The 22,500-nt window shown below is 39.1% G+C and overlaps 1 protein-coding gene across 4 annotated transcripts in view; it reads left to right on the top strand.

Annotated features, from left to right (window-relative positions):
* Nucleotides 1-19,295, top strand: part of LOC110069316 (sperm flagella and cilia-associated protein 2-like) — a 49,306-nt gene extending 30,011 nt beyond the window's left edge. For 3 of the 4 annotated variants that reach the window (XM_089286614.1, XM_089286615.1, XM_089286613.1), the window contains 29 exons: nucleotides 552-643; nucleotides 1,105-1,184; nucleotides 1,587-1,620; nucleotides 1,898-2,086; nucleotides 2,807-3,010; nucleotides 3,224-3,333; nucleotides 3,843-3,970; nucleotides 4,380-4,446; nucleotides 4,547-4,618; nucleotides 5,498-5,699; nucleotides 5,943-6,177; nucleotides 6,687-6,831; nucleotides 7,938-7,985; nucleotides 8,991-9,159; nucleotides 9,716-9,817; nucleotides 10,657-10,724; nucleotides 10,900-10,970; nucleotides 11,172-11,271; nucleotides 11,838-11,945; nucleotides 12,828-12,905; nucleotides 13,565-13,615; nucleotides 14,232-14,414; nucleotides 16,457-16,549; nucleotides 17,026-17,094; nucleotides 17,185-17,343; nucleotides 17,717-17,776; nucleotides 17,862-17,942; nucleotides 18,274-18,399; nucleotides 19,069-19,295. In XM_089286614.1, the coding sequence (XP_089142740.1) occupies nucleotides 552-643; nucleotides 1,105-1,184; nucleotides 1,587-1,620; nucleotides 1,898-2,086; nucleotides 2,807-3,010; nucleotides 3,224-3,333; nucleotides 3,843-3,970; nucleotides 4,380-4,446; nucleotides 4,547-4,618; nucleotides 5,498-5,699; nucleotides 5,943-6,177; nucleotides 6,687-6,831; nucleotides 7,938-7,985; nucleotides 8,991-9,159; nucleotides 9,716-9,817; nucleotides 10,657-10,724; nucleotides 10,900-10,970; nucleotides 11,172-11,271; nucleotides 11,838-11,945; nucleotides 12,828-12,905; nucleotides 13,565-13,615; nucleotides 14,232-14,414; nucleotides 16,457-16,549; nucleotides 17,026-17,094; nucleotides 17,185-17,343; nucleotides 17,717-17,776; nucleotides 17,862-17,942; nucleotides 18,274-18,399; nucleotides 19,069-19,116 (3,172 nt within the window). In that variant the 3' untranslated portion in view covers nucleotides 19,117-19,295. The remainder of the gene's footprint in view (nucleotides 1-551; nucleotides 644-1,104; nucleotides 1,185-1,586; nucleotides 1,621-1,897; nucleotides 2,087-2,806; nucleotides 3,011-3,223; nucleotides 3,334-3,842; nucleotides 3,971-4,379; nucleotides 4,447-4,546; nucleotides 4,619-5,497; nucleotides 5,700-5,942; nucleotides 6,178-6,686; nucleotides 6,832-7,937; nucleotides 7,986-8,990; nucleotides 9,160-9,715; nucleotides 9,818-10,656; nucleotides 10,725-10,899; nucleotides 10,971-11,171; nucleotides 11,272-11,837; nucleotides 11,946-12,827; nucleotides 12,906-13,564; nucleotides 13,616-14,231; nucleotides 14,415-16,456; nucleotides 16,550-17,025; nucleotides 17,095-17,184; nucleotides 17,344-17,716; nucleotides 17,777-17,861; nucleotides 17,943-18,273; nucleotides 18,400-19,068) is intronic. The other variant, XM_089286616.1, reaches the window with a different exon arrangement.
* The last annotated feature ends 3,205 nt before the right edge of the window (nucleotides 19,296-22,500 follow it).

Genomic DNA, 22,500 nt, shown 5'->3' with positions numbered 1-22,500 from the left:
GCGTGAGGTTTAGCGAGTCAGAGTGCGAGCGCAATACTTGAGATAAACCGCTCAAGCGCCTCAGTGTTCGCAGGCTTCATCGATTACCTTAAAGCAATTGCATTTAGTCATTTTTGGAATTTGTTTAGCCTGCGAACGCAGACGTATTTTCGGTTGGCGCTTGTCTCCGCCGAAAATAACGTCTGCGAACTCGAGCCAGGAAACGATTTCTGTGACGTGGGAATTTTAAGCCAATCACAGTTTAGCTCAAGTAGCCCCAGAACTACTGCGCGGGGTATTCGCTGCGAGGAGCACTCGAGTTTCATTCTATCATGGAATCTGATTGGCCAAGGGGAAACAAAAGTCGTTACGTCACAGAAATCGTTTCCAGGCTCGGGTTCGCAGACGTTATTTTCGGCGGAGACAAGCGACAGTCGGAAATACGTCTGCATTCGCAGGCTAGGGTTTGTTTTTCTACTGGCTCAAGTCATTTTTCAGTGTTACAGACTGCAGCATCCCCCGGTATGCAAAAGAAACTCCTAAACAGTGTTGACGTTGTTTGTTTGTTGCAGGATCGTAGGTTTTGTTGACGCCTGGCCGAAGCTGGAAAAATGGTTCACCAAGTTCGGGATTCTTCAGCGGGTTGACGCAAATACTGGTCAAGGTAAAACGTACAGACATACTCTGTTTCATTTTCATATACATAAACTGATTTTGCGAGTGAAAAATCATATCAATAACAAACTCTCATATTGTAAATAGTTGTGGTTTGTTAAAACTGGTTGGTTAACTGACTTTTGAAGGAACAAAAGGTTCATTCTCAAATTTTATTAATTAATATGACATTTATCCTGCATCTTGCTTTCTCTGTCTGTCATTTGTACTGAGTTTAGGATTTCATTATTTCTCCGTGAGTTGAAAAGGTCCTGTTATTATTACCAACTTATTGCGTCAGTTGTCATTTTCATTGAACAAGAGACGGAGCTGTCACTACTTAGACGTTGAAATCTATTGTCTGTCTGTCTGTTCTCCCTCTATCTCAACTCCACGTAAATGAAACTGCTTTTCTCTAATGATCAAAGGATTACTATCTGTTTACATACATTTTTTTTGTTTCGTTTTTAGAGGAACTGTACGACGAAGTGTCCGCCTTACTGAATGAAACTTACCAGAAGTTAATTGCACCACCCGAGGAAACTCCCTCTGTAAGTTTACAAGACGTTGTTAGAGTCGCCATTTGTCTAATATGGGACTGTCAGGAAATCTGCTGTGGATTGTATGGCTTTGTATTTGTCATTTCTTTTTCCCCATCCCGGCCGTAAACATGAACCGGAACGTCTCCATGTCTTTCTAGAGGGCTCTGATTTTTTATACAATTTTTCTACGTCATTATTTTGAGAAGCCTGAGCTCCTTTTCAACTTGAAATTAATTCCTCTATACCCGAAATTTAGGAAAAACCCTCGTATAACAAGTCAATCAATCACATTAATCTTAAAATAAGAGTACATCTAAGAAAACAATACCCCTTTAATACATGTATAAGTGATTAAGCTCTTTAATGGAAGTTATAGCTGTGATAATTAATACAGGATTTTACTTTAAACAGGAACCTTCCGTACAGCCAGGACAAGCAGCTGAAGGTGATATTCATCTTTCTTGTTTTTCTCGGGAACAATTTACGATCCAATTAACAATTTAGGATTTAGGTTTTACATCTAGCCTTAATCATGATCTAGAGAATACTGTCTTGATGTTCTTCCGTATTCTCAGAGCTTGCATTTTAAAAGAAATCATGAACATCATTATCAATGGAGAATTAATATTCCGAGTTTGAGACTAGAACCTTAAAAGGATACGTTGACGCGGTAGTTTACTTCCTCTTAACGCTTGTTATTTGTGTGTGTTATGTCTCTTAAGGTGAAGCACAAACTGGGGCTCAAACCACGCAAGGTGACGGGCCCCCAAGCGAGGGCCCGGGAAGTGAAGGTGCTACAGTTCCTCCTGATAGTGTACCTCTAACGTCCGAGGCCCCGTCTGAGGCAGGAGCCAAATCCGAAGTCAAATCGGAGAAGGGTACCACAAAGAGTAAGGGAGACTCTAAACCAGGTGTGTTACAGAGTGATTGACAGACAGACAGACATACATACATACATACTTTATTTAACGTGAAAGCACGTTTAGCTTTCGCTAGTTCACAGGTGGTCCGCAACAAAAATGTAATTAATTTATGTTAACCAAAGTAACTAATACAACAAAAGTGTTAAAAATACAGCTTTAAAATCCTACAATGTAGGAAGCTTAAAATGCAAGCAATGAGCATTATGATCAATAAGAGCATCTACACTGTAGTAAACTATAAACCAATATACAAACTCTTAAAATTTACCATCCGAATTTGCCTCAAAAACTCTTTTGAGCCAGCAAAAGCACGAATATCATAAGTGAGAGTTCCAGTGCTTTGCAGCGGTGTAACGCGACCACGAAGATTTTTAAATGTAGCATTTATTCACTTTGATCGCGTTGTTTGCTCAGAATGGCATCATTGGTTGGTAAAACTTGTTTAAAGTGCTATATATAACTAGCCAATCGGAATGCAGACGTTGTTTGTTCGACCAACCATGTACAGGCGATGACTTTCACTTCTCCTGACCTCCCGCTCTTGTGAATGTTGATCGGTTTACCATGGTGGTTTACACTGCCCAGTATAATTTTAGTCAGCAATGGCGCTGTTATTTCTTTGGTTTAGAGTTTTGACAGTCGTGGAGAGTCGGTCGACAATATTTAACAAGGTTTTTTAACCAATGTTTCCATCCCTCATATTACAAGGTTCGCCAAAGTCCAGAAAGAGCAAAAAGGACCGTTCGCCCTCCCCGACCGCCTCTAAGAAGGGAACTAAAAGCCGCAGCCCCACCCCTCCCAGTTCTAAGAAAGGCTCAAGATCAGGATCCAAGTCTCCGTCGGCGTCAAGGAAAGGCTCAAGGCCTGGGTCCAAGGGATCAAGACCCGGATCAAAAAGAGCCAAGTCTCCAAGTATGTACTGATATTTTGTTTCTTGTTGAATTAATTGATTGTGTATCCTCGTCTAGCTGGTTTCCTGAACCTCTTTATAACGGTCCAGTGAAGCAATTTGGCCCGTATTGGTGTGTTGAAAGTTGTATGCATTTCAACTTGTTCGAAATTTGTAACAGTTATTAGGTGATTATTCTAGTGAAAAAAGTTACTATAGCAATTTGCTTTCCTCAGAAAAAGGCACTGAGGAACTGGAGGAGGAGAAGCCTCCCGAGCCACAAGGACCGCCTGAGCCGGAGCCTGGATCCGAGGACTGGGAATACGTGGATCAGCCTATTGATGCGGTGTGTTTTGTCTTTCAGTCAATATAACTTTCTTTCTAGCGGCTTTGTCAATGTTTGGAATTTTTATCAATGGTACGTTTACGCAAATAAGTACGACAGAGAGTGGAACTAACCACAGTTCAGCCATTTCATTTCCCCAAGCGCTAAAAAGTGTTTTTTTTTTTTTTTACCGCAGAAAACTTTTAAACGAAGATTTTTTCAGGCTTTAATTTCACAACTGCTTAACTTGTGTAATAACTATATAACTGGTCTGATCAATCATATCTTCATTTCTTTCTCCCCAGTTCAAATGTATGATCTTTCATATATTCACTTGGCTAGCTAACTTTGTTACCTAATGGCTAACGATGGTGGAGATTCGCTTGGATGTGGACAAACACTTTTGAGCTCAGATTTCCTCGACATTTTGCTTAGATTTGCTAAAGCTTTCATTCCGTGATTGAAGTATTTCTTGCACTTTTCTGTTGACCCTGCTGTTTTAATCATGTGTCATCTTTGTGGTCTTGTAGAATTTTGCTGGAGTTCTTACCTCGCAATGGGAGAATATCGAAGAAGTCTACGTGGAATCATGTAAAAAGGTTTTTGGAATGATCAGAAACGAGAGGGAACTTATTCACAGATATTTCTACGGAACAAGGTTAGGAGCGGCAGCAAATAATGCAACACTTCTGCTCCTTTTGATGGCACCATTTTTGCTGATTGCTTTATTGTGACATACGTTTTACATGGGTTGTTCTCCCAGGGTCTTCAAATAATAAATAGCCACCACAAAATTAGTGCAAAAAGGGATATTAACCTCCTTACTGACATGTGGGAAGGAGGCAAACACTGAACCGAAATCTGTAAACAGACTGCTCAAAAAGGTAAAGGGTGTATCAAAAATTCAAAATCATTACTAACAACTGACAAACAGCTATAACGTAACTGAAAACATACAAGTAGCCAATAATTTTAACTGAAAAGCACTGAAGCACTGTGTTTTGGTTAACCATTGTCTCACCTTAAATTGATTCAGTGATTGATTCTTTATACTTTTGCTTTACTAGAAAAGACTTTGTCGAGTTTTTGAAGAGACCAGATGAGAAGCAAGAGTATGTTCTGCAATGGCAGAAGGTACGGTAAAAAGATTGCCGCGTGCATGTTTAATGCCAGCTTGTTGTCAGCATCATGAATTGAATTTGTAAACCAGATTGCCTGTGTGTTTATATTGCAGTCATATAACGACGTGGCTGAAGACATGAGGGGAGACGATGATACCAAGGCTGAACTTCATCAACAACTTGATGTAGGTAACACAAATATAAACTCTCTATTCGTCACTGACAACTCCACAGCAACCACTACAGTGAACATCGTTCAGGAAAATACTCCTATAAGCGTATTTTTGTGATTTAATAGGTTTGACCAGTTCCTACATTGTTCAGATGACGAACGTTTAGCTGTCCTATTGATTTGACACTGCGTTTTTGGCAAATGTTTGTAGAAGTGTAGTCGAACCCCGTTCATCCTTTCACCGACGGGCCGCAAAAATCTGGCCTTATTTACGTGGTGGGGTCCTTTAAATAATGATAAAAAAATGGCTGACTGAGCTTTTGTTCGGGCCAGAATAAAGTGGCCGTAATAACGAGGTGGCCGTATAAACGGGTGATCGTAAGGCGGGGTTCCACTGTAATTGAAGGATGTTAAAGTCTTTGTCATTATTCAACCAAAAAAACAGCACTAGTACTCGCGCATGTTCAGAAAACTATCTCGTGAGCTTGTCGTGTAATTGACAGGATGCGTTATACTTCTTCCCTTGGATTCTCACTCAAACTGCAAAGTTAGGTATTCCTCTGAATTCGCTCAGATCATTTTGGATAACATCGAAACTGATGCTTATTGAGGTTTTCTTAGTTGATTTATTAATTTTTGTGTATTGTGGTCATTAACTTAATGGATATCTATAAAATCAGTCTGAACGTTTTAGCTCCCTCCATACTTAAAAAAAGTTGTTAGATTCTTCAAGGAATTTTTTCCAACGAAGATTTGTCAAGAGGATCAGCAAACATTTTCCGAACGTCTCGGAACATCTTGCGAAGTAGGCAAGCGTTATTCCACTGTAAAAAGCACGTTTACGTTACCGTTGTTAATTGGCTTTAAACGTCTGCTTGGTTTTGTTTTTTAGGATCTTTGTGACCGTCTGTTCGATATCTGTGATAACCGCAAAGAGCTGGCGGAGAAGGAGCGGCAGTCAGTGATAAGTGAAGGATGGCTGGAGGATCGGCTGGGTCTACTGACAAACTTCTACATCACACTCATGCAGGCAGAGGTGGACAGATATCAAGATACCGTGCACTTGTTGAGAGATTACTATGTGGGCATGGAAGGTGAGCTGTTGTAGAAGTTAAGGTTGCTGTATCTTCTAACTGAACTCAGGTTCTTTTTTTTAGAATCATAAATCCTTTTTCAGATCATTTCAAAGGAACGTTTTTCAGCTGGACGCCCGTATTTTTTCTTTTGAAACAAAAAACAAAACATCTGTAATGTCAACTCGTTAGTTTACTAGTTGCACTTACATGTAATAACAGAAGTTTTATTAAATGGTCGTACTCATCGTGTTGTATTTTCAGGCAAAATACCGTGTGAAGCAGTCAGTGACCACGCGCGCTTACCTCTTGTGGAACTTCCGCTGACTGTAAGACCGCAGTCAGCTTCGTCCAAGTCAGGAGGTAGCGAAAGTGCCACAAACTTAGCAGCTGCTGAAAAAACTGAGGTGAAGAGTCCGTCGGGGAGGAAAGATAAGGATAAAGGTTCTTCAAAGACGCCTGAACCTACAGAAACACTAGATGAAGAACAGAAACCTCGGTAGGCTTTATATTTCCTTAAGTTCTGAGCCATTGATTTGAATTGGCCACTGTATTTTCTATGACGTGGTATAAAAAAGTTTTGCAAAGTTCTCTCGTGATATACCATGGAAATCCCGCTTCTCACTTGTATTTTCTTGGTATACAGACTTGATTTATACAAAAGAAAGAAAGTTTTCATACTAGTGTTGTTTTTCAAGCGAGAGATTATCAGCAAGTATAGTAATTAAGGTCCCTGTATGCAGGGCGCCCCCAAACAGCAAAGTCAAACTAGCTAGTAAACCTTGTAACGTCACCTTAATGTCGTTACTTTGGAATTGTAAAAGGAGCTCTTATGAATCGAAGGAAACCTGAAAATAGTAGTTTACTAAGATAGAAAAACACCAAGCCATAAAGGAACAAGGATGGTTCCTTTAAAGGAATAAATTTCTCTTTATCGATTTTTAATCGTCTGTTGAATTGTGTCGGTGTGGATCGTTTGTCAATTTTATATAATTCCTTGTTTTCCAGCATTCCGTTAGTTCCCCGCCGTCCAAAGTCTGGTGAACCAGGCACTGGAAAAGGAAAGGACAAGAAAGGTGACAAGAAAAAAGATAAATCCGCTGACCCCGATAAACCTGACACACCAGTGCCGCCTTCAGACCCGGATGAGAAGGTAAGCACTGCACTGTAGAACGTGAAAAAACAACGGGGCTCAAAAATAGTTAATGAAGCCCCATTAAGCAAAAAAACAAGCCTTAGGTCTACATTTTCTACTTTTTTCATTCGTCGTTCATGTCTCAGTCTTTGTTGCCTTTATTATTTCATGCGGCCTTCCACAGTATTAACTATTCTACTTCCAGTTTTGGTTTATTGGTATTCCTAAGGTGTGTTTTTTTCCTTAGTTTGAGGATTCCATTTATTTCTGCATCATTAGAGTAGCATTTGAGTCTGAAACTGCATCATTTAAGGCTTAGTATGTCGCAATATCCTTTAAAATTTAGATAAGTCCCCTCGATAAATAACCCCCCTCCCTCTTAAAAATTTTAGACGCAAAGGTCCTTCTGACAATAAGCCCCTTTGGATACAAGTTCACGGACTTAGCTGCTAAAGAAAGCTATAACTCCTTCCTTATAAAAGTTGTTTACTGTAGCTGCTGCTTTCTGTTTTGTCAGTTCAGTATGCGAAGAAACTTGTAATGTTCATTTCTTGACTGTGGAGCCCTTTCCCTTTTTTTCTGGGCTATGTAGTTATATTTAAGAAGGTTTGCATATGCGGATTTCGAAAACGCATAGATTTTTCTGACAGAAGGTCTTACAAAATATAAAATATATTTCCATCATAACCTCCCTCTGGTCGAAAACAGCCCAACTCGAAAATAAGCCTACCCCAAAATTAGTCCATCGCACAAGTATCACTGATTTGATTATGTAATAGGACTACATCCTGTCCAATTTGGAAATAATGGGATGAAAAAAAAAAAAAAATTCCGAGGACACCTCAAACTGGACGAGTCAAAGGTCCAAATTGGACTAGGATGTAGCCGTATTACATTTTGGTTATGTTGCTCGGGGAACTGTCCAAATTCCCTGTTATGGGATTTTGGGCGGGTAATATAAATAAAATAAATACAAGCCACGAGGGCCAATGATGGAATTTTGGGATAGCTTACTTGCAGTTAGCCTGAAACATTTAAGAACAATGACATGTACTTGGCTACGTTTTGGTGACAGGAAGTGGCAGTTTGAATGTTTTGAATATATATTTTTCTTAACCCTTCAGCTTGTCTTTGATGCATATATCATGGCCCTGACGGTCATTGAGACATTGGTAAGTGAAAGTTGAACTTACCATTCAGTACCAATTTCCTTTAAAGGACGTTTACGTTAATCGTTTTTGCGCATCCTTATTGCGCATGCAATTTACGGTCCGCGTCATAGATGGAGCGCGTGCGCTAATTAATAAAATAATCAGTAATAGTGCTAGTGGGCTCTGCTACAGCCTTTAAGCCCTGTCCAAACGGGAAATGTTTGGCGACCAAACATCATGAAACATTGTTTTCCGACCAAACATGTTCATGTTGTATTGAGTGGCCAAACGGTATCAAACATGTTTGAATGAACAAAATGTTTTACAATGTTTGATCAAATGTTTGATGTCCTTCAAATTTTATCAAACACGATCCAACACGATCAAACATGGTGTCCAAACGGGAAAATGTTTGGTCACTAAACATTTCCCCTCTGGACAGGGCTTTAGATTTAGCGATCTTGAACGCGTCATGGACCAAGCGCACGCTAATTAACAGAATGAGCAACAATAGTGCTAGTGGCCACTGCTACAGCCTTGAGATTTAGCGATCCTCGATTTCCCTTTTTTTTCTTTCGATAGACCACTTTCTCTACCTTTCTCCTACACTTTACGAAAAAATATTTTTTAAAATTTGTGTCTACATGTTAGAGGTTTGACGTAACAGCTGATTTTGCGTTTTTTGAGCTCTTTGTTTAGCTGTACAACGGCTTCAACTGCCTCTATTTTGGTTAAGTTTTGTGGAAAGAATAGCAACAGTTCTACTTATACAAAATGTGATAAGATTGGTTGGCTCCGTTGACACTTCCTCAGTTTTTTTTTGCAAAAACCTCAGAGACCATGTTAAGTTTCTTGTGCTAGTTTTTCAGTCAGGGTAGTTTTCCACACGCTTTATCTGTGAAACGAAGTCGGTGACCCTCCCTTTTTCTTGCATACCTGACACAAGTAACTCATTATCTGACCCCAGTATAACGTCCTTAACTCATCCACTCCCACTGACTCATCTCTGATTGGTGTCTTAACCAGGCCTTGATAGATCAGACAGAGCAAGAAGCAGAAGCCCTCAGACAGGCAGAGCTTGAAAAAGAGAAAGAACGAGAGGCGCTACAAAAGAAAGCAAAAGACAAAAAAGACAAGAAAGGAAGAAAGAGTCCAGGAAAGGGATCACCATCTAAGACTGAGACTCCTCCACCTCGTAAGTACTTTTCAGTCTGTCAACATCATTTGAAGGCACGTTATTAAAGATGTTATAAACAACTATCCAATTCTTTTTGCTTACATATCTTGTTCTTGCATGTGTGCTGTTTGCCCTGTTTAAAATCTTGCAATATGAAGTTTAATATTTCTTTTTGCAAGTTTGAATTTGAATTCTTTTTGAAGTAAAGTAGTTAAGGAAGTCTACACTGTTTAAATCTCTAAGGTGCGCTCTCAGTTGAGATGATCAGGTGCATCAAGTTGTGTGTCAAGATAGTGTTGCCGGTTTCTCCCAATACTAGATAGAGCGGTTTTCAGCTGAGTGTCGAAAGTAATCAGGCAATTACTTTGGTTTTGGTTTTGGTTTTACTGCGGTTTGAGATTGACTGAGTAGTCTGATCGGTAAGTAACTGGTTTGGTTTGGTTTAAAGCCACTCAGTTGAAAACCGCTCTAATCCCTCAATTCAATATCAACATGCCATGATTTTAGTATAGGAGCATACTTTTGTAAAGTAGAGAAGTCTTTGAAGTTTCTTTGTTTGCGTGTTGGTTTGCAGCTCCACCAGAAGACCAGGAGGGACAATCAGAGGAGGAAATACTCAAACAGAAGACAAAGGAGAGAGCAAGGAAAGAATTCCTTGGAGCTGTAGCCTCAGAAGGTGAGCAAAACAACTGCGATATAGCTTGTGTTTTGATTGGCTGAGGAAGAATCTTTGTAAGCATCATGGGTTGAAATTATTTAACAAAGCCACGTGCTAAGGAAACCCCATTGTGACGTCCATCTGCATGTGTCTTGTCTATCCAAGAAAAGCGCAAAGCTTGAATTGCACAACGCAAGAAGAAAGCAAAATGCAGGCTTTTGAACGACGACTGCAAAGCCGAGGACAACATCAATTTAAACTGTGATTTATATTTTTCTTAAGAATTTTGCGCATCTTTCGGTCTATTCACTTCACGGCTAAGAAATGTAATAAGGTGTACAGCGCACGTGCGGAGCTATTGCTCTACTCGTCAAACCTTTTGTTTCGGGAGATTGTATCGCCTTCGTCGTCGTGGTTTGCGAAAATTCCCTATTATTGAAAGTCGAACTCCGGTTCATGGCTGAAGTTTATTTTAAAGCAGAGTTTGAGGTCATCCTCACTAATTGTTGCTTTGTGGTGAGCTTGTGAAAGAACGAGAAAATACGGGACAGCAATAGACGTTTTCAAATTAGGAACCCAGTGAAAAATGGTTATTTGTTATTAGCGATACTGTAATGAAAGCTACTCTCAGGTGAAGTGAAATCACAATGTCGCTTTACACACGTGGTGGGAATGTAGTTCATGCTATTTACATATCAACTGGCTAAATTCTTCCCTTTATATTGCTTTTAACTTTCTGTCATCGCATTTGTTTGTTTGGTTTTTGTTACGTTTGTTTTCCATATCTAATCGCCAGACTGGTCGCCCTTCCAGAGGGCTCTAGTTATTAACAACGATTTCTTACTCCCTCTTCGCAGATACCGGATTGAAAACCCGCCTGGAAATGATCAAGAACCACGCTATTGCAGTGCTTCAAGAACTTAAGGTAACTCTTCGAAGAGCAAGATCAGCTAAGGTCCTGTGCAGTATTTACCTACCCAAGCTGGCAAGATGAGACTGTCTTGCACGATAGGGACTGGACAGTTTTTCTTCTACCCTTATGAGGCAGAGAGCTTTTTCAGATTTAAAACGTTTAACTTTTATTTTTGATTCATTTTAAGGGCAAGGCCGATTCAACTTACAAAGACATGGATGACTGGTTGGGAGAAAGGTTCCTACAGGAAGTCGAAAGGTGACCACAAAATGCTAACTTTTATTTCTTTTTTATTAGTTTGGAAATAAATCTCGTAAATTAGGATTCACTTGTTGTCTTGAAGCCTTTCTATCGTCTAGCTGTCGTTGTTTTGAAATGTGTTATGAAGAGTAACCATGAAATTAAAGGAATACAAATATTTTGTTTTCCTTTGACACATTTGTGTTGCTTTGTCCTTAGCATTAAGGAAATGGCTGAGGCGATACGTTTTGCTGTCGAGAGAGAAGAAAAGGTACAAGAACAAAGTCTCCTCAAGGACAAAGACTTCGTTGTTGATCTGGTAAGAATAATTAATATAGAAAACAGTTAAAAAATTCCGTGTTGCAATAGCATTTTTTTTTTGTACATTTTGCAAATTTCAAAAGATCTCAGTCCTTCGGATTTTCAAGTTTGTCCAGACTGTATTTGGTAACTTCCATCCTTATTTCGTCACTTAAAATACTTCCTTTTGGTAACACAAAATCGAAATACTCCCTTCAAGTATTTGAATCTTATAAATTCTCATTCTAACCGAAAATGAACATGACAGACATTTCTTGATCTGTTTTTGTCATTTATGCTGTTCTACAGCTCTAACTTTGTTGCGTTTTATGGTCCACGTATACTTTTAAACTTCCTAGAAATAAACGAAGACATTCTTTTTAAACAGCAAAATGCGGTGCTTAGAGTGCATTGTGCATCCACTGCAGGATGCAGTCCTCGTTTTGCAACACGCAGTTTATACTATCCGGAATATCATTTTCCCCTCGACCTCAGCGACAATGTCATTCTTCGCTCTCTTGGAGGGCGGTCCCTGGTGCATTTTTTATTTTGCTTTATAACACTTTCTTGTTGGTCCCTCCTTAGGACACAAAGACTTTCAAGACACCCACACCGCCCCCTCCTCCGAGCCCTATTGAGGTACCTCAGAGTGATACCTTCACCGTGGCCCAATTATTGAAGTTATACCAACAGGTTTGTCAACTTTTTTAAAACTAATGTATCATGGTATGAACGTTTTGGACGTATAGAATACCAATTGCCATTTCTAAGTTTGTGTGAGAATAGGCGAACTAAAAAATGAGAAAAAAAACGTGAACTTTTCTCCAGAATCAACACGAGTTTAAGCAAGTTAAAAATTTATGTAATCAAAATATTAAGAAATGTCTTCGTCCAAACTGAAGAATAGATACTCAGTTAAAATGTAGTTGACTTTGAGACAGGAAGCAAGTTTAATTGTTCTTCATCAGTTTCCAAGATTGTATTGTGATATAGTTCATACCACTTATTTTCAGCATTGGTCGTGTTTACCTCGGACGTGGAATAATTAGCCTCGGACCTGTAATGTGTCTAACATTAGTGCTTCTGGTTAAATACGAGACGCATAAAAAGAAATTGTGAAAGAGATTAAAGGTCGCTTGATTATATATTTTAGTTGAGCGGATTCGCAATTCAGTTAAGTTCTTCTGTTTCATTGTTGTTAAGTAACTTCCTACACAAAGACGCATTATTTGTCTGAGACGTAGAATTCGTCTGCGGAGGTAAATACGACCATTAAGATAGCGCGGAGTGAATCTCAGGCAAAAACGGGTGAGTAATCACAAATGTCCAGCCTTTTTTCGCGTCATTCCTTCTGTCATTACTGATTAGAAACCTCCCTGCTATGACTACCTTATCGGTAAGGAACTAGTAAAATTAGTCTTGCAATTGTTTCGTAATGTTACATAATTGCTTTCCAGGTTTTTGTGGGTGAGCATTTGTAAACACAGTATACAGGCTTATACGATGGCCATAACGAATGTTTTAAATGGTTTTAAAATGCTTGTGCGCCACGCGTTTTTACGTTTTTCGTTGCAGCTTGTGGAGACAGCCCCAACAGGCGTCATCTCTAACCGCGCATTCTGTGACATCATCATGGATATGACAACTCTGACGGTGAGTGTGTGTTTCATCTGAGTGCTTACCTGTATCGTACTTATCGTGCAAGCTAGCTTATTCCTTTCTTACTGTCATGTCTAAATTAAGATGAAGTCTACATACGAGCCAATTGGCCCATCAGACATGAAGTGACTAGGAGTATTTCTACTTTCCCACCTGGATGGGATGGTAATTCATCGCAGGGTCCCCCCCCCCCCCCCCCCCCACCCTTCAGCATTAAATTCACCGGTGTCCATTTATGCACCTAGGTTGAAAGAGGCACTGTCTAAATACCTTGTTGATTTTTACCATCGGACACTGTCACATGCCAGTACTGCCACGTCACACTTGAGAAAAATTGTAGTGTTTGTGTTTCTAAGCAACACCAAGAAAGGGAGAAAACATTATGGCTTTTGATTCGCTAAGTCTTGATAAACAGTCTAGTGGAGTTATTGAAGTGTCAATTAACCAGTAAGGCACATTAGAATTAAGCAAAAGTGCAATGGGAACTTGGTTTAACAAATGTGAGAGAACCAAATTTTGGGTGTGAATTAGCTAGGTGAAACGCTATTTTAGGCAAACATTTATGTTGTGTTTGTGTTACATGGTTACAATTGTAGTGAATTATGTGAATTGTCAGAGCCTAACCTCCAGTTTTGCTTGATTTTTGCTCACAGCACGGAATGGAGTTGCTTCCAGACTCCTGGATGAACATAACACAGCCACAGGTATTGAAGACCGCGTTTACCTGTTATCTAGTTTCAATATTTCACGCCTTGATACCAATTTTTCAATAATTTGAGGAAATGTGGGCTGTTTGAGTAATTTGTTTCGTCGATCACTGCCGGTGCTTTCGGTTTAAACAAAAGCTCTCTCAAAACTGTAAAGGTCAGTTAACGCGAATCTACTATGAAAGAACCGGTTGTATTTGAGAAACGCTTTCGTTCAAAATCGTTACAAAGAAAACCTTGTCATAGGCTTAATTTGCTTATAAAGGTTATCAGAAAAACAAACAAACAGACAAACAAAAAACAAAAAGAAGAAACTTTCTCCGAAATAAAAGGAATTCTACACACTAGAACTATAAGAAATGCATGAAGATCAGCAAAGAGACTTTGTAAATTGATGTTTGCGAAAGGACTCATATTGAACTCAACAAATAAACGTTTCTCCAATCTGGAAACAAGAAGTTTTAATTTCCTGGTTTTGTTACGTTGTCCGCTTCAGCCCCAAACTTGAATTCTTAATTATCTTTACTTTTACATTTTTTTACGTTAACCCTGAAGCAAAATAACTGCTTGTATTAACGTAATGTGTTAATCACTCTGATTTATGTTGCTTCAGTTACAGGACGTTTGCGCACTACTTGCTTTAGAAACTGAATTCATTGATTGGCGGAAATTTCTGCTGGCGGCCGCGCAGCCCTGGCCCCCAGCTTCTAAGATGGATCTGTTGATGACTCTGGAGCGGTGTCGTGAGGTGGACTCGTCATTCTTCGGGAGGGTGACTCAGGAACAATTTGACCAGGTGTGTAAGATAGCATATTTATTTATTGCTTTATCATTGTGAAGGAGGATGGAGGACAGGATGTTGAGGTTTGCAGTATTGCGGTATTGGTCAATTTTTCATCCGATGGCGATACCTCGGTCATTTCAATCTTGAAACTGCAGGTGCGTTTTTTAAAATGCTTCACATTTTTCTGATCCTTTTCGGTTTCTAGTCGTATCAGAAACAAACCGAAACTGTTTCATTTTACATTGTAATTTAAAATACATAACATGATAGGCTATCTGAAATTGGATTGTCTTCGTGTTTCCGAAGCTCCTTTTTACAAATTGACCTATACGCAGACGACACGACGTTAACCTCCGCTGCTAACTTTGATTCCGTTGGTGTTTTACAAACTTCACTGACTACAGCAATTTCTGAGGTCGACCAATGGGCAACAGCTAATAAACTTCCTCTCAATGAGAGCAAGACAAAAGTGCTTACCATTACTGGCAAGCGACTTTCTACCAGAATTAACCATGACCTTGCTGTAGTTGTTAATGGAAAACAACTGGAGAATGTTCGTTGTGCAAAGCTTTTGGGACTAGAAATCGACTAAGAACTAACATTTATCCCTCATGTGGAGAAACTGAGTAAAACGCTCTCGCAGCGGATAGGTATTTTACAGAGAATTAAATATTGTCTACCTCTAAAACATCGACTTATTTTCTATAACACTATGATAAGACCGGTAATTGATTATGTAAATGTGGTTTGGACGAGCTGTGATAAACATTGCCTTAACCGTGTTCTAAAGTTGCAGAAGAGGGCTGCTAGAGTTATTCTAGACGCCGATTGTCAAGCCTTCTCCGTCAAACTGTTCAACAAACTAAACTGGATACCATTTTTCGAACAGGCTAAACTAACTAAATGCTGTATTATATACAAGCGTTTACAGTGGCATGTACCAACCTATCTTAAAAAGTTTACTTAAGCTTACTAGCGACACTCATTCACGGCAGACTAGGTATGCCAACTTCAATATTGCTCGCCCTGTTATCAAACGTAAAACTGAAGGAGGAAGAACATTTACTGTGACTGCCTGTCAAGCCTGGAACAGCTTACCGCTATCAATGCGGAAAATAGCGTCGCTTAATTCTTTTAGGAACTCTCTTTGGAAAAAAATTTTTGAAGAACAGCAGCTTTTAAATCATTTTATTCTGTGATTTAGTTATACTTTTTGTATTTTAAATTGATTTTATCTCTTATCTATTGTATTTTTATTCGTTATCTTATCTCATAATTATGCCATAGTTTTAACATCCGTATTGTACATAATTTTTAGAGGGCCACTGGTTTGTTAGTATTTTTATACTATTTTAGTGCTACCCTCTTTAAATAAAGTCTTTACTTACTTACTTACTTACTTACTTACCTCTTTTGTTGCCCTCGTGCCAACGAAAGCGCCACTTGTGTACGGGCTATCTCTGACATTGTGGAATTTGCTGAATTTTTTTTTGTGGTCCTACCGCATTTGTATAATCTTTTGGTGGGACTGCAGTGTTCGGTTCGCCCCCAATGTCCCCTGTCTGGTGGTAAAATGTAGAGGGGTTGTTAGGAATGAGTTAAACGGTGCCTTTTTGGGGTGTGCACGTTTCGGTGATGCCCAACAGTGCAAAGGGAACGTGAAGTTAACAAACCATTTCTTAGATAGTTTACCATCCAGACTGGACTTAGAGTGTAAAAGAGAAGTCTATGGCCCAGTCGAATTCGAGATGACGTTTAAACTGGTTTTTACCATTTTATCCTAAAAGACAAGCCAGTAAGTGATGTGTGATCTACATTCGCCGGTGACTTATTTTGCCCTGGATTCAAACCCAGTTTGCAAAAATGACGTCGTAAATGAAACCTATCCCGGTAGACAAAGTTGAGATGGCATTGGAAAGAATTTTTATAATCAGACAGTATTTCCAATATCCTTCCTTCTTTTATAACTGATCGTTTTGTGTTGTGAATGTCGTGTCCTTAAAATCTTCATGTTACATGAAGTAAATATTTTCTTTGTGATTATTTGCGAGCAGGTAGATCTGTGGTTTTCTGGGCAACAAGAGCTAGAAAATCCGCAGGACCAAGATGTGCCTCCTGTATTTGACAGACAAGGAAAGCTAAAGAACGTAAGTTATATACACATATTGTGTGCTTTGCACTGATTTGCCCAGATGGTGTAATGGATAACACGCCCGACTTGTAGCAGGGAAACGGGGATTCGAATCCTGCTCGGGACATGAATGTTTCTTTCATTTCAGAGACTTGTGTCGAAAGTCGCTTGTAAGTTATTGACATCTTTCTATCATTGTTTCTAAGGCTTTCCTGGCTCAAATACTTCCTATTCTAGGAATATTTCTCTCGGATTTAATGGTTTGCTGTGCTCATGACTTGAAAGTTTTCAGTGTTCTATTTTAGAAGCATTAACTCATAAAGAGATTAACCCACTTTTAGCAGGTAATATTTAAGGCATATGATACGGTAGGACTTACGTCATGAAAGCAGGATGCGTAGTCAACAGGAAGGCTCATGTTATTATTTCAAAGGTCAAAGAACTGGTTTAGCTGACATTTACAAAGATTTTACATTTTCGTTTGTTTTGCAGGCGTTTTATGAGATATTTGCCGATCATAACCGTGACGCTGGTTTCTCTTCTCTGGATTACGTTGACATGGTAAGGAGAGACCAGATCAATGATCTATCCTTTTTCCTGTTTGAAGAATGCTTACCGGTGGTTTATTCTATATATTGTTCTGTTTGACAGCTATTGTATTTTGCTGCCGATCCAGACCCCTTGGATGGTGTACTCCGCGCCCTGAGTGTGGCTGCAAATCAACCAATGCCTTCCAGCAAATCTTTAGTTCATCTGCCTCAACCAATGACAGACGACTACGGAGGTGACGTCAGTGTTCCACAAATCCAGGTACTGGATTTCATGTTATAAAGCTAAACGATCTGAAAGGTTGTTAAACTAATAGCGATTAGGGAATGTTTGGCTTGAGTATCAACTGGAATACATTTTTTTTTCGATAGACCAGAATTGAAATTTAATTCGGTGTCCTTCAAAAATGCTTGTATTTTGTTGGTATAGAGTTGTAGAAACCACGTACAAACAATACCTTGGCACTGAACATTTTGGCACGCAAGACAGCCTTCAAGCGGCTTCATGTATTAGACGTTGTTTCATTTTCTGCCCTTGTTATGCACATTCCTCAATCGAAACCGGCACAAGTGAATCAATGAAACAAAGTAGCGCGAATAGAACATCAATGATTGTTTTGTGCTTTGTATTGCAGGAACCCACGTCACCACCACCTGAAATGGACTCACTTGTTACATTGGACAACCTGATGAAGGTATGATCCTGTCTTTATACCCATCTTGTTTGTGAATTTATCTTGCAAGGTTCTTACTAAACTTAGTGTTTTGTTTCACCGATAGGTTTTCCACCACGGTGAAGGACGACTAGAAGACACTTACCGCTTGAGTTTGACTGCTAACCCGGATGACGCATTTGCTAGGGTAGGATAACGGAAATGATAAAACATAAAGATGCATGTTGGGCGTTTTTGTCAAGATAGTTACAATTTATAGCATCTGTCGAGCCACTGAAAAATGAATATTTCATTACTTACCAGTGTTGTTCACACTATAAATTCCAAGTTCTGAGAATTTAGTAGAAGAGTATGTTTATGGGTGAGGTGATAATGAAAATATGCCTTTAAATAGCGATGTTTTGTTAGAAGGACCGTTAATTCTCGTAAATGGCAGATGTCTATGTCTGATGTATCAAAAAGGAAATTCTTATGTAATGTCAGAATCCACCCGTGAATAAGTCGTTTTCTCTCCACAGGAGCGTTTAGCGGGAGTGTTTTTGGAGCTTGGTGCAGAGGAAACAGAGGCCGTCCCATTCCACCTGTTATACCAACATCCTATCATACAGGACTGCGTGCATATGTGTCAGCGGTTCAAGGCACTGGTAAGATCTTTTTTCATTGTACCAAGGTGCTTTAAGAAAATGTGAACATTGCGGCCAGAGGTAAAGGGGCGAGATTTAAATAACGAATCACTTGAAAAGAAACTCAAATAAAATGAAGTCTCTAAAAGTACCTTTAGCTCTATTGTGGGTGGGGTTGTTTTCTGCAGTTAAAAAAAATTCGGCAAACAATTTAAAAATTCAAAAATTATAGCATGTTGATTGGCTGAGAACACGTCAGTTAATCCCAAACAGTGCACAAAGTTGAGGTTGAGTGCAAAAAGTTGAATTTAAGCTGCATATATATTATTAACAAGTAATCAAATGATTTTTCTCTTACAACGTGGAATAAATTAACACTCGCGTAGATTGCTTTTTCCCAACGGGCTCTTTGAAAAGTTCACTCGTGCTTGTGTATTCCAAATTACACTCGGAATCAAATTGTTTCATTCCTAAAAGTTAAGTGAATATATGAGAAGTTTAAACCCCGAATTTTATGTTCTTACTATCGAAACAAGTTTTAGATGGGAGAGAAGTAACTTCAAGATTAAAGTAAATTGCAAATTGCTGGTGAAGTTCTCTTCAAAGTGGAATTTGTGTTGTTCTATATAAGTTTACAATGTAAATAGATGAAAGAAGTAATTATTTCGATTTACTTTTGTTTTTCCTCAGGATCTTCGAAACTCTTTCAAGAGTTCCTCCCTAGATTCCTTTGAATAAATACTGCAATACTAATTTATTCATTATTTTAACTTCGTAAACCATCGATTTGGAACTACACTTTCGTTGAAAACTTACTTCACATACATTTGTAGATTTAGCCTGTACAGTGAATGTACATCGAACACCGTTTGCCTATTGTGAATTTCTAGCGCGTGCAATAAAGAATTTGAAAAGAATTGTCTTATTTTTTTTTTTTTTTTTGCCACAGAAGGAACAAGAATCAGTTTTTGGTTACTTCTTATAGCTTTCATGTCAGCTTAGAATAAACTGGCGTTCATAACAAAGTTCACATGTAACACTCCCTGCTTTTCTAAGAACCCGTGTGTTAACATACTGTAAACTGTCGCTTACAAGCCCTCCCGCTTAAAAGCCCCTACGGTTATAGGTCCTCTACCTGTAAACAAAATATTACTTCCAATTATGAGCATCCCCAGATATGAGCCCCCTCTAGTTTAAAGTGAAATGAATTCGATTTATTATGATTTTTTAAAGCTTAACCAGGATACGAAAACCTATTTTGATCAACACTGATGCAGCTCATTTCGAAACGGTTTTTTTTTTTCTAATATTAAGCTTCCCCCCTCCCCCACAAATATAAGCCCCTCTGTTTATAACCACATCAAGACCCCTTACGTATGAGCCCACGGCTTATAAGCGGCAGTTAACGGTAGTTCATACAATAACTGAGATGAAATGCGCGCTCTGATTGGCCAGTAATATCTATTGACCGTTGCACCGACAAACCACTCGAAAAATATACGGGCGCGATACATATCTGGTTTGCCTATGCAGTAAACCATATGGGATGTTAGAAGAACACTCAAGAAAGTGGAAAATCATGGCATAGTGTTTTGTCAGAATTCCAAGCACTTCCAGAGAGTTTAGATGAAAGAAATGCAGGCAGTCCACGCCTAAAAAGTGCCCATTCCTCCACTGAGGCAACTTTTCTTGCAAATTTTGCGACATAAGATGCACAAAATCGCCAAGTGTGACAGCCTCTGAAGTGAAGATGCCTTGAAACCATTTTCGTAGCAGTAAGCGTTGATCGAAGTAGAATCACGTCTCGCTTTACTTACGAAGTAAGTTACGAGTGCTCGGTGCAAGAAATTTGCGCAAGTTGGTTGCGACTTTTAAATGTTTGAATGGCGCCGTTAAGGGTGTTTTCCCTTAGGTAACCAAGGCATATCATTCAATGCATTTTTTTTTTCTTCCTTTCCATTGGCCGAGAGCCAACCACATGACCTGCAAATAACTGCCTACAAATAATGGTCTGCTCATGCGTAGTATCGTCTAAATGTGTTTTGTTGCAAATAATATTCTGCTCATGCGTAATTGTAACAATGATCTCTGGTGAAAAATGGCAGATTGCTTTCCTGAGCTGTCAGAGAAAACAAAATTGGTAATCGAATGATAAATCAATTATTGAACTCAGTTACCGCAAAACATCGTGATTTGTCAGTGTCTCGCACAACCGAGTTCAATAATTGTTAATTAATTCGACCACCATGGTTATTTTATTTTATCATTCGACTACCATATTCATCTTTAAATCACTCTCTGATGACAGTTCAGGGAAGAGATCTGCCTTTTTTCATCTCGACCAATGAATAGGAAGGGAAAATGCATCGAATGAAAATTGTTAATATCTGGAATTTAGAACTGATAAATAATGTCGAAATCAAGTTTTCGCACGCCGACGAGAGACTACACCGGCGGTTTAGACTGTCTGCGACGCAAGGCTAACGAGAGACAACGGAGGAATATTTTTGTCTTCATGGGGTGGTGGGTGAGGCAAATTATGTGGTAACAAAAATATCTTGCCCATCCTCATTGGCTATTATTTCTAACTTGGTACCCGGTCTAATGTGTGCTTCACGCAAAAATGGTGGCAATTTCAAACTGGTATCTGATTCTTAGAGCTGCTAGTTTCCTAAAGAAACAAGGTAAGTACAATTTTATTTTACAGAAATGTTGTGAAGCTATTGCTTTATAAGAAAGACGAAGTAAAATGGCAACGGAATCCGTTCTTGTGATAAAATTCGAGCAATTTCTGAAACGAGTAGAACGCTGGAAACTCACATGCACCGACTCGTCGTTTTTCTTCTCTTGCTTCAAGATAATAAATAATAGGGCATATCGAACAAAATTTTCCAAAAATTGAGTTGGCAAATCCGGGGTGCAGCTTATTTGCGAGTGCGGCTTATCCACCGGTGTTTAGGGTAGATATTCTCAGCTAACTGTATCGTGCATGCGCTGTTTTTCGCTTAAATTGAAAAATATATGAAGCGAATATAAAAGTTAACAGCCGACGTTTCGGCGTCATCGTGACACCATTCTCAAGGCAATGTGAATAAATTGATGCGAAGATTTGATTTCAGTCTCCACAAATTAGCATAATAACAAAGGATCACAAGTTCTTCAAGTGAATATCTTTGCGCGAATCGAGTCCGTTGGCACGTTTAGAGACGGTTTAAGTTTTCTTATAAAAAAGCATCTCCTTAATTAGGCAATCAAATTTATTCGAGCAGTTGGTAAGCGTGACCGTTATAGATACATGTAGATGGGCGTTAGTAAAGGTCCTGGTAAAATTCATGACCTTTTACTGCAGTGTAGGCGAATCCTTCAACTTTTAATCATTATTTTTGGTACGTAATGTGTTACGCTATTGAAGATAAGGATCATCTGTTTCTAGCGTATATCCCGCCACTTAAACATGCCGCAAGCCGTTGAAGCAGCTGCTTTCGTAAGCAGGAGATTAGACGAGCGCTTTGTGGTATTCATCTACAATTCGCGTCAATTTACTCGCGACCTGTGAAAATTACCCGCGACTTGTGACCACCGAAAATTACATTGTCTCCTGTATGAGTGGGTAACTATTTTTTTTAGACGAAAGAAAAACTTTTGAGAGAACATCATCTTTGAAACTGGAACTTGATTGTTTCAATATGAAGGCAAATGAACGGTTTGTTTTTCTTTTAACTAATGAGAAGATTTACCGCCATTTTGGGAATGTTAGAAGACAATGAGTTCGCTCAGCAAAATTCCTGCCAATTGTCTCTGTACAATGCAAGATATACTTACAAACAAAATTGGCTACTTCGCTTGGAAATCTCGTCTAAAAAATGTGGGGCCTGATATGAGGAAACTCGCGCTAAAAATGGAAATGTACTTTGGGTAGTTCAAGGTGTGATTTAGATAGCTATTAAATAATTTTCTTATTCGTTTTTCCAATAAAAAAATGAAAAAAAGAAAGATGCATATGTTACATGCTGGCTGGAAGGTCCGTACAGTGAAAAACTGTGACCGGGATCTTGAAAATGCTGCCCGAGGCCGCAGGCCAAGGGTAGCATTTTCAAGTCCGAGGTTACAGTTTTTCACTAT

Source organism: Orbicella faveolata, unplaced genomic scaffold (genome assembly GCF_042242905.1).
Source record: "Orbicella faveolata isolate gen_17 unplaced genomic scaffold, um_ofav_v1 contig_14, whole genome shotgun sequence".
Taxonomy (NCBI): domain Eukaryota; kingdom Metazoa; phylum Cnidaria; class Anthozoa; order Scleractinia; family Merulinidae; genus Orbicella; species Orbicella faveolata.
Note: the sequence above shows the minus strand (reverse complement) of the source record. Positions and strands in the feature narration are given on the sequence as shown.